Raw genomic sequence first — 12190 nt, forward strand, 5'->3', positions numbered from 1 at the left:
ATGTTTTTGAGATACTTGTCCTGAGCTTGTGGCATTTATTAAAAAGTTTCAGCTTCATGAATGAAGTTGGATAAGACCACATAGCCTCTAATCTTTTGGCCCAATGCTTGATCACCACAACAAGCAGGGTTTACTAACATGGTTAGTAATCCATGCGAATTTCATTAGCCTGGATTTTTACTAAGTATCAGCTAATTTTTTTAAACCTCTTATTAAACTATTGTGACCAACCAAGCACAAAATGGTACTTCTTGACTTGTTTAAAGTTCTTATTTAAGCTAATAGACTTGCTTTGAGCTGATGATGGTTTTACAGGATGAGGAAATACTGTGGGAGTTTAAGTATTTGTTAATGATGTCAGCATGAATTGACAAATAACATTTGTCTCAGAGTCAGTCTAAATACAAGTTCCTACAGATGGTGTAATATTTAACTGGATATTCTTGTTAAGATGATCATATTACCTGAAAGAGTTCCCTGTCTACACTTGTTCTGATACTTATTATTCAGTATTAATGGAAATGTTTTAATCTAGGCCCTTTAAAAGAAGGTGGAAAGACAGATACGATGGGGTCCAAAGCACTCTGTTTGGGGCTGTTTTGTGCACTCCTTGCCTCTCAGATTTACATACCCATACCAGGAAACATTGAAGAACACTGGAAAGTAATGGCCTTGGAAGCAGCTATTAAAACTTGTACATTTATGGTAAGATTATCCGTTTTTCTCTTGGCTATTGGGATGGCTTATTAACTAAATTTAGTACTTATGAATTTTTTTATTAATTACTGTTTTTAAATAACCATTGTTTATTTGTTAGAATGAATCAACTACATGAAATTAAGTAAATAAAACTTTCTGCTTCTGTGCAAAAAAGGGATAGAATTCTTGCTTCCAAAAAAATGTGTGTCTAAATGTAAAGAATCCATATATTGTGATGTTCATGAAATGAATGGTATTGTTGAAAGAAATACTTTGAATTTTATTTGATAACTTGACTTATATTTGAGTTTTCAGAGACAACCTAGTATCTCATAGCAAAGAGATAAGCTTTACTGATGTTTATACCTGTTTGATGTTAATACAGGGCTCTTACTATTTCAGCAGCTTCTATTATCCATTTTCAGTTTTATATATTTTTTAAATTTTAATTCATTGTGTTAACATGGATTCAAGTATCCCACTCAATATAATATCCTCACCCATCTTCAATTTTAAATTGCTGGGTTTCAGAAACTGTCTGACTTGGAATACGCAGGGTAGATCATGAGTTCAAACAAAAGTAGCTCCTTGGTAAGGAGGGGATATGGTTATAAACTAACATTTTTGAGATTTTTAAAATGTATAGGCTTTCTGTAATTTTTTTAAAATTGGGCTTTCTGTAATGTATACCTCTGGCCATCCCAACTATCTTTCAATTATTTTTACCAGTTTATAGAGGCTCAGAAGAGATCATGCAACTAGTATTCGACAATTTCAAAATTTGAAACTCAGGACTACCTCATTTCAAAACCCATACTTTCTCTCTGCAAAACCAGGTGGCTCCCCGAAAGGTCCTTTGATAATAGTAACAACAGAAGGCTGAAAAGTGGAGTCAACAACAGCAGCAGATGATTAGAGAAGAGAGAGAAATCCATGGTAGCTGAGGGAGAAGCTGTCTCATGGAGCTTTGTATAGTGAATAACAGTTTCTGAAACCACAGCCAATTCTTACCTGTGTCTGCTAAGTACTGATATTTTTCTTTCAAACTAGTTTCAGAGGCTCATTATCACCATAACTTTTTCCAATGCTCTCACTCCTTTACTTGACATAAAATAAAAGAATATGTAGGTTAGCAAATGCCAGCTCCACTGAGAAACTGATATTGTCTTACTTGACTATTTCATATGTATTTAAAACTCAGTGACTAATACTGATATCATCAAAATTACAACATAAGCAGAATAAACAATGCTAAAATTTTACTTTTACTTTCTTAGCTACACATTATCCTTACCCATATGTAATGAAAGAATGCACATTATATATTTGATACCATAGATGGGTTGCCCTTTATTTTTCAAAATGTTAAGAAAATCAAAAAACTAATCACTTTAAAGATTATTCTAGTAAAACTAACAGTCTTTAGCTGTTGTAGGGAAACCAATTTTATTATTGTCAGTACTAAATTTTGCAACTAAAAGTTCTGATGCCAGTAAGAAAAATTAATTTTTTAATATATGAAAGGAAGTAAATATTAAGGTTCATGGTAATGAACCTTTCCAAGGTAAGCCTTGGAAAGTAAGCACATTACTATGTAATTATATGTTGAATTGGAAAACAGCGTTTGATAGAAGAAAATATTCCTAACTCTGAAAAATTTTCTTAATTCTTCATGTAAATTTTTTACCTTTAAAAGAAGTTACTAATTATAGATACTTTGCTACATTACTCTGAGAATTTGAGGTCTTTACACTAGAAGTGAATTGAATAATCTCTTACATGGTAGCTATTGTTATTGTTCCAAAAATACCTAAGTATCTATTGAAAACCAGGAAATATATAAGAAATTTAAAACAAGGCAATTTACCAAAAATCTAATTTTTGAAAGACAATTCACCAAATGAAAAATTAACCTAATTTATTCATTTACCAAAAAACTTGCTTTAAGAGACATTCTGTGAGTGCATTCAATTAGCATTAAAACAGTCAAAGTTACATCTTATTGAAGAACACTTAAATAACAATAAAACATTTAAATATTTGGATTAAGTGACGTCACAAAAATGGCGCCGTGAGCAGCGCGTCCAACAGATCTCCCCAAAATCTCAACAAATTTATCAACTAGAAACAGAAAAATTTATCCTCAGAGCATTCTGGAGTTCCACACATACTGAAAGCAAAAGGAATGTTATCACTTGAATCTGAGAGATGGGTCGGAGCTGAGGGTGTGGAAGAAGCTAACTACCGCACGGACGTTCATTCAAGCTGAGGAGGGTGTACGCCTGTGGTGAGTCAACCCACGCGTGCAACTGCCCGCCCACACTCAGGGAGGAGCAGCCTGAGCGCTGCGAGCAGCTGCTGGCGTGCCATGAGAAACCGCGTGCACACACCCCGTGCTGCGGTCTGGTCGCAGAGCAAGCTCCCTTGCACCGCGAGCATCCCCAGCGGCCTGCGCACTGCAAGTGAGAGTCCCCAGCCACCGGCGTGCCCAGAACACCCCATTCGCTCGTGTGCCCTGAACGTCCCACTCGTCCACACGCCCAGAGCACCCCACTCGCCCGCACACCCAGAGTGCCCCATTCTCCCACGTGCCCAGTGCACCCCAGCCGCCAGCGGCAAGGCAAGCGGGAAGGGCGCCAAAGCTATCTTCCCTACTTCGGAGATTCTCTCTGTGGGAGGGGCACCTCACCCAGCCTCTCAAGCTAAAAATCAAGCATTGAGGGAGGGGTGCGTGGGCAGCTTGAAATACTTTCTGGAGCACAGCTGCGCATCCAATCACTGAAATTAGCTTAACCCACAAAATCTGCGCACCCACGGGGCTCTAATTGATAAGATCTCTCAGTTCAGCGATCCAAGACAAGAGGCTTAATATTTTTTAGTTCCTCTCACTAAAGGGGTGGGAGCAACTTCTGATTGACAGAGCCTTCATATTCAGGGATATACGCTAACAAGAGGGACTTGGCAGATGTTAAGATCTATACAGCAAGCAGCGACTAGTGCCTCTTCTTCCCAGCCAAAACAGGCTACAAAGTGTGGAAAGCCTGGGTTGAGTGGTCCAACTGAATTCTAGGCACTGAACAGTCACCTTGACAACAATTGACTCCCAGCCCCGCCTGATTACGTTGGAGGTTCTGACTGCCAGAGCCTTACCCAGAGCCTTGCGCTGAGTGGGGATAGAGTAGGGATTTCCCAGCTCTTTAAGCCTCTTACTCCCAGGCAGAAGCAGTTGCAGCCTCATAGCTGGATCACCAGGCTGCTAATTCAGGAAGGTGAGACTAGGAGAGAGACTCCAGGAAAGCAAACTCTCTCATTGTTGGACCCTGCAAACGCCAACAAGCCTTGACTACCAATGAGACTAAAGCCAATTATATGACATTGCCATAGAATCCCATCAACTGCAAGTCCCTACCTAAGCGAGACACAGGGGCAGAGCCTGGGGTACAGAGTCACCGACAAGGAAGAGGGAGAGAAAAGAAAAAGGAAGAAGTTAACCTCTCAAAATCAAGAAAAATCCACAGACTTTGTAACTTGTTCCACTATTTTTTTGTTGTTGTTTGTTTCTTCTATCTTATTGCCTTTATTATTATTACTTCTATTTCCTCCACCTTGGTCCTTTTATTCTCTGCCCATCTTATGCTTCCCTTTTCTTGATCTGCACTACCCATGAGTGTTACATTTTATTTCTTTTCTTCATCCTTACTCTCCTTTAGGGTTACACTTCAAAACCCTTAACTCTCACTCTCTCCCCTTTTGTTTTTTTTTTCTTTCCCTTTTTTTCTTCCCTTGTTTTTCTCTTTTTCTTATTTTTTCCATTCTATTCATTTTTTCTTTTCTCCTCTTACTTTTCCTCCCACTCAATCCTCAATCAAGAACAAATTATTTAATTTGGGACTCAAGTTTATTGGATTTTTTTTTTTGCTTTTGTTTTTGGTTTTCTTTTGTTTATTTTTGTAGCATTTTAGGTACTTTTTAATTTGCTTTTTAACTCATTAGCATTCCTCCCAACCCAAGGTCTCCATTGTATTTAGTCTGTGTTCCATTTAATACAACAGATTTTTACTTATTATTTTTTTTCTTCTTTAATTATTATTTTTTTCTCCTTTTTTCTGTTTTCATATTATCCTTCTCATTATATCTCTTAGTTGACCATCACTTACAAGCAAATCATTTTATACTTGTCTAAGATTTTTTCCTTTTTTTTGCATTTAGTAGGTCCCTACTCCCTTTTTTGCCCCTTGAACTCTTCACCCCAAATCAGGTCCTCCGTTATAGGCAGTTTTTGTTGCATTTAGCATAATATAATTCACAGATCATCACGATATTTCCCTAAGGAGGGGTGAGGGAGGGGAAGAGAAGAAAGAAAAAAGGGGGAAATAATAAATTATTACTGTTTTTTTTGTGGGGTGTTTTTCTTTTTTCCTTTTTTTTATTTTTATTTTTTTACTTTTTATTCTTTATTAATTCTAATTAGAGCTATCAATAAGACCACCCTCAGATGCCAATAAGAAAAACAAAATCGAATATTATGGATACAAAAGATAGAAAGGTAACACAAATAGATGTGGAAAAACCTACAGAGAAAACATTTAACATATTGGAAACCTTGGAGCTAAATGACAGAGAATTTAAAATAGAAATCCTAAAAATACTCAGAGATATACAAGAAAACACAGAAAGGCAATTTAGGGAGCTCAGAAAACAACTCAACGATCACAAAGAATATATTACAAAGGAAATTGAAACTATAAAAACAAATCAAACAGAAATGAAAAACTCAATTCCCGAGCTGAAAAACAAGGTAACAAGCTTAGCTAATAGAACAGCCCAGACAGAAGATAGGATTAGTGAAATAGAAGACAAGTAATTTGAGGCACAACAGAGAGAAGAAGAAAGAGACTCAAAAATAATAAAAAATGAGAAAGCCCTACAGAAATTGTCTGACTCCATCAAAAAGAATAACATAAGAATAATAGTTATATCAGAGGGAGAATAGAAAGAAAATGGAATGGAAAATATACTCAAACAAATAATAGATGAGAACTTCCCAAGCCTGTGGAAAGAACTAAAGCCTCAAATTCAAGAAGCAAACAGAACACTGACTTTTCTTAACCCCAACAAACCCACTCCAAGGCAAATCATAATGAAGATGACACAAACCAATGACAAAGAAAAAATTCTCAAGGCAGCCAGGGAAAATAAGAGTACAACATATAAAGGAAGGCCTATTAGATTATCATCAGATTTCTCAGGAGAAACTCTACAAGCTAGAAGAGAGTGGACCCCAATATTTAAAGCCCTGAAAGAGAGGAACTTTCAGCCAAGAATACTATATCCATCAAAGCTATCCTTCAAGTACGAAGGAGATATAAAAACATTCACAAATACAGAAAAGATGAGAGAATTTATCATCATAAAGCCCCCACTCCAGGAAATATTAAAGGGGGTTTTCCAACCAGATTCAAGGAACAAAACAAAACAAAACCACAAGTAACAGCTCCACCAAGAACAGAATAAAACCAAATTTATACTGTGACAACAAAAGAAAAAAAGGGGGGAGAAGATGGAGATTAATAGTAGCAAAGGATGATGAAGTGAAGAAATACTCATAAGATAGGGTACTACAATGAATATGGTAGGTACCCTTTTCATTACTTAATGGTAACCACCCTTGAAAAAACCACCACAAAAACACTTGACTTAAAAAAGGTAGCAACAGAGGAAAGAAGTATGGAATACAAACAAACAAAAACAAATGATAGAAAAACAAAAGAGAAGAATCAAACTAGATAGAAAACTAACAGAAAGCAATTTATAAAATGGCAATAGGGAACCCACCAGTGTCAATAATTACACTAAATGTAAATGGATTAAACTTACCAATAAAAAGACACAGAGTAGCAGAATGGATTAAAAAAGAAAATCCAACTGTATGCTGCCTACAAGAAACACATCTAAGCAACAAGGATAAAAACAAATTCAGAGTGAAAGGCTGGAAAACAATACTCCAAGCAAACAACACCCAAAAAAAAGCAGGTGTAAAACAATACTCATATCTAGTAATGCTGACTACAAGACAGAAAAAGTACTCAGAGACAAAAACGGTCATTTCATAATGATAAAGGGGACACTGAATCAAGAAGACATAACAATCCTTAATATATATGCACCAAACCAAGGAGCACCAAAATATATAAGACAGCTACTTATTGACCTTAAAACAAAAACTGACTAAAATACAATCATATTTGGAGACCTCAATACACCACTGACAGCTCTAGATCGGTCATCCAAACAGAGAAGCCATAAAGATATATTGGCCTTAAACAAAATACTAGAACACCTGGATATGATAGACATCTACAGGACACTTCATCCAAAAGCGACAGAGTATACATTTTTCTCTAATGTACATGGAACATTCTCAAGAATTGACCATATATTGGGCCACAAAGACAATATCAGCAAATTTAGAAAAATTGATATTGTACCAAGCATATTCTCTGATCATAAAGCCTTGAAACTAGAATTCAACTGCAAAAAAGAGGGGGAGAAACCCCCAAAAATGTGGAAACTAAACAACATACATCTAAAAAAATGAATGGGTCATAGAAGAAATAAGTGCAGAGATCAAAAGATATATACAGACTAATGAAAATGACAATACGACATATCAGAATCTCTGGGATGCAGCAAAAGCTGTAATAAGAGGAAAGTTCATATCACTTCAGGCCTATATGAACAAACAAGAGAGAGCCCAAGTAAACCACTTAACTTCACACCTTAAGGAACTAGAAAAAGAAGAACAAAGACAACCCAAAACCAGCCGAAGAAAGGAGATAATAAAAATCAGAGCAGAAATAAACGAAATAGAGAACAGAAAAAGTATAGAAAAAATCAATAAAACAAGGAGCTGGTTCTTTGAAAAGATCAACAAAATTGACAAACCCTTGGCAAGACTCACCAAGGGAAAAAGACACAGGACTCAAATAAACAAAATCCAAAATGAAAGAAGAGAAATCACCACAGACATCATAGATATACAAAGAATTATTGTAGAATACTATGAAAAACTATATGCCACCAAATACAACAATCTAGAAGAAATGGATAAATTCCTAGAACAATACAACCTTCCTAAACTGAGTCATGAAGCAGAAAGCCTAAACAGGCCAATCAGCAGAGAGGAAATAGAAAAAACTATTAAAAACCTCCCCAAAAATAAAAGTCCAGGCCCAGACGGTTATACTAGTGAATTCTATCAAACATTCAAAGAAGACTTGGTTCCTATTCTCCTCAAAGTCTTCCAAAAAATTGAAGAAGAAGCAATACTTCCAAACACATTTTATGAGGCCAACATAACCCTCATACCAAAACCTGGCAAGGATGGCACAAAGAAAGAAAATTACATACCAATATCTCTAATGAATACAGATGCTAAAATACTAAACAAAATACTAGCAAATCGAATACAACAACATAGTAAAAAAACAATACATCATGATCAAGTGGGATTCATCCCAGAATCTCAAGAATGGTTCAACATACATAAAACGGTTAATGTAATATACCATATCAACAAAACAAAGAACAAAAACCACATGATCTTATCAATAGATGCAGAAGAGGCTTTTGATAAAATACAACACAATTTTATGTTTAAGACTCTCAACAAAATGGGTATAGAAGGAAAACATCTCAACATGATAAAGGCCAGATATGATAAACCATCAGCCAACATCATATTAAATGGCGTAAAACTGAGGACTTTCCCCCTTAAATCAGGAACAAGACAGGGTTGTCCACTCTTTCCACTCTTATTTAATGTGGTGCTAGAATTTCTGGCCAGAGCAATCAGACAAGACAAAGAAATAAAAGTTATACATATCGGAAAAGCAGAAGTAAAGGTATCACTTTTTGCTGATGATATGATCCTATACATCGAAAACCCAGAGGACTCCACAAAAAGATTACTAAAAACAATAAACCAATACAGTAAGGTCGCAGGATACAAAATTAACATACAAAAGTCCATAGCCTTTCTATATGCCAACAATGAAATATTAGAAAACAAACTCAAAAAAATAATCCCCTTCACGATTGCAACAAGAAAAATAAAATACCTAAGAATAAACATAACAAAGAATGTAAAGGACCTGTATAACGAAAACTACAAGGCATTGTTAAGAGAAATAGAAAAAGACACAATGAGATGGAAAAATATTTCTTGATCTTGGATAGGAAGAATAAATATAATTAAAATGGCCATATTACCCAAAGCAATATACAAATTTAATGGAATTCCCATCAAAATTCCTATGACATTTTTTAAAGAAATAGAGCAAAAAATCATCAGATTTACATGGAACTATAAAAAACCTCGAATAGCCAAAGCAATCCTAAAGAAAAAGAATGAAGCTGGGGGCATTACAATACCTGACTTCAAACTCTATTATAGGGCCACGACAATCAAAACAGCATGGTATTGGCAGAAAAATAGACACTCAGACCAATGGAACAGAATAGAAAGCCCAGAAACAAAACCACATATATATGGTAAAATAATCTTTGATAAAGGGGCCAACAACACACAATGGAGAAAAGAAAGCCTCTTCAACAAATGGTGTTGGGAAAACTGGAAAGCCACATGCAAAAGAATGAAACTCGACTACAGCTTGTCCCATGTACTAAAATTAATTCAAAATGGATCAAAGACCTAAATATAAGACCTGAAACAATAAAGTACATAGAAGAAGACATAGGTACTAAACTCATGGACCTGGGTTTTAAAGAACATTTTATGAACTTGACTCCAATGGCAAGAGAAGTGAAGGCAAAGATAAATGAATGGGACTACATCAGAATAAAAAGGTTTTGCTCAGCAAGAAAAACTGATATCAAAATAAACAGACAGCCAACTAAATGGGAAGTGTTATTTTCAAACAACAGCTCAGATAAGGGCCTAATATCCAAAATATACAAAGAACTCATAAAACACAACAACAAACAAACAATTCAATTAAAAAATGGGAAGAGGACATGAATAGACACTTCTCCCAGGAAGAAATAGAAATGGCCAACAGATATATGAAAAGATGCTCAGCTTCATTAGTTATTAGAGAAATGCAAATCAAAACTACAATGAGATACCACCTCACCCCTGTTAGATTAGCTATTATCAACAAGACGGGTAATAGCAAATGTTGGAGAGGCTGCGGAGAAAAGGGAACTTACATCCACTGTTGGTGGGACTGTAAAGTAGTACAACCATAATGGAGGAAAGTATGGTGGTTCCTCAAAAAACTGCAAATAGAACTACCTTATGACCCAGCAATTCCTCTACTGGGTATATACCCCAAAACCTCAGAAACATTGATACGTAAAGACACATGTAGCCCCATGTTCATTGCAGCACTGTTCACAGTGGCCAAGACATGGAAACAACCAAAAAGCCCGTCAATAGATGACTGGATAAAGAAGATGTGGCACATATACACTATGGAATACTACTCAGCCATAAGAAATGATGACATCAGATCATTTACAGCAAAATGGTGGGATCTTGATAACATTATACAGAGTGAAATAAATAAATCAGAAAAAAACAAGAACTACATGATTCCATACATTGGTGGAACATAAAAACGAGACTAAGAGACATGGACAAAAGTGTGGTGGTTACCAGGGGTGGGGGGAGGGAGGACGCAGGAGGGAGGGAGGGAGAGAGTTAGGGGGACGGGGAGGGGCACAGAAAAAACTAGATAGAGGGTGACAGAGGACAATCTGACTCTGGGCGAGGGGTATGCAACATAATTTAATGACAAAATAACCTACACATGTTTTCTTTGAATATATGTACCCTGAATTATTAATGTCATCCCATTAACATTAATAAAAAATTATTTAAAATAATATTTGGATTAAAAATTTTAAAGTAATAAAAAAGGAAAAAATAATAATATATCAAAAAGAAAAAAGAAATAAAGAAAGAAAATATGTTATAAGATCTGGAAATTTTTTAGATAAGAATTTATAATTAAGCAATAATTATGATAGGCATAAAACAAACTGTCAGTAAATTGTAGCTTTTAAATAAGAAAGTTATTAATATAAAAAACAGTACTTGTGATTTCCAAAACATTCAAGTTCTGCAATAAGAGTTATACAGTGTTATTGAGAAATATTTTTATACACATTCTATTTCTGCTTATTTCATTTATGTTTTCTTTATTTCCCCTTTATGTGTATTTGATGTTATTTAAAGATGAAAATGCTTACTTCTCTTTTGCTCTTTCAGGGTATATGTCTTGAAAATATTGGTATTATGAAATATGAAGAGTTCATTTCTATTGTAATCAGGCTGGATTACACTCAACCAGTTTCAGATGAATATGTCACGGTGACTGACACAGTGTTCACTGACATTCCTGTACATTTGTACTTGCCAAAAAGAAAGTTGGAAACCCCAAGACGAGCTGTGATCTATTTTCATGGCGGTGCTTATTGCTTTGGAAGTTTCAGTAAGTTCATCATATAAGTTAAAATTCTGATTGGCTATATGTTTTTGATACAAGAACTATTTTATATAAATATACATACTTATGCATAATACATATATATATATGTGTCTATTAGTATAAATAAAGCTATAAATATTAGGTATCTAATAGGCGTGTCTGGCAGAATATATCATGGAGGTTATTCTTTCTATTTTTGTTTTGTTTTAGGTTTTTGGCAAACGTTTTTTTCTCAGCTTTCTTTATGGAGTGAACTTATATCAAATGAATGTAGGACTTATGAACAAGTCAGTTAGCAAACTTTTTTCTTTGGAATCAGAATATATTCAGGAACAGAAACATTGAAGTGGTACAGACATTTTAAACAGTAAATCAAAAGTATAAGTTGTTGGTTGCTAAAAGAATTTTTTGTGGTTACTGATAACAATAATGTTAACAATAGAAAAGCCTAAGATGGCTATTAGTCTTGATTATAAAAGGAAAACACAAAATAGAACTATATAATAGTAAACTTGTCCCTGAAGTCTGGGTTTCTTACTATGTCTGGTAATGATTCTAAGAGGAAAATATTAAAGATTCAAAACAAATACATAAACTAATTTACCTTTTTGAAAACTCTGGGAAACTATCATAGGATGGTACTTGTATATGGTGGGGAGCAGTGTTCTATTTAATTAAAATAATAAAATTAAATAAATGAATAGAATTGAGGATAAATAAACAGGTAATAAATGATTTTTTTTTTACCTTTTGTCTTTCTCTAGATCTCGCTTGGTTCTAAGCAGTTTGAGAATCTTATAAAAATATATGCAATATAGAAAGTGACAGCTAAATATTAGTAATGAGGATTAGTCAAAGAGAAAATAAGCACGGAACATCACTGAAGCACAAAGGCTTTGATTAATAGGCTAACCACTAAAATGGTTAGGCTGCAATTTTGGCTTTCTAGTTTTCTCCTCCCTAGCTTTTTTATAACT

General features: G+C 34.9%; 1 protein-coding gene across 1 annotated transcript in view; it reads left to right on the top strand.

The window, feature by feature from the left end:
• Positions 1-567: 567 nt before the first annotated feature.
• AADACL2 (arylacetamide deacetylase like 2) overlaps positions 568-12190 on the top strand; it is a 42987-nt gene continuing 31364 nt past the window's right edge. Inside the window, exons 1-2 of the mRNA XM_066365883.1 lie at positions 568-705; positions 10994-11216. Of these exons, the coding sequence (XP_066221980.1) occupies positions 568-705; positions 10994-11216 (361 nt within the window). The remainder of the gene's footprint in view (positions 706-10993; positions 11217-12190) is intronic.

The sequence above is a fragment of the Saccopteryx leptura genome, chromosome 2, assembly GCF_036850995.1.
Source record: "Saccopteryx leptura isolate mSacLep1 chromosome 2, mSacLep1_pri_phased_curated, whole genome shotgun sequence".
In the NCBI taxonomy this organism is placed as follows: domain Eukaryota; kingdom Metazoa; phylum Chordata; class Mammalia; order Chiroptera; family Emballonuridae; genus Saccopteryx; species Saccopteryx leptura.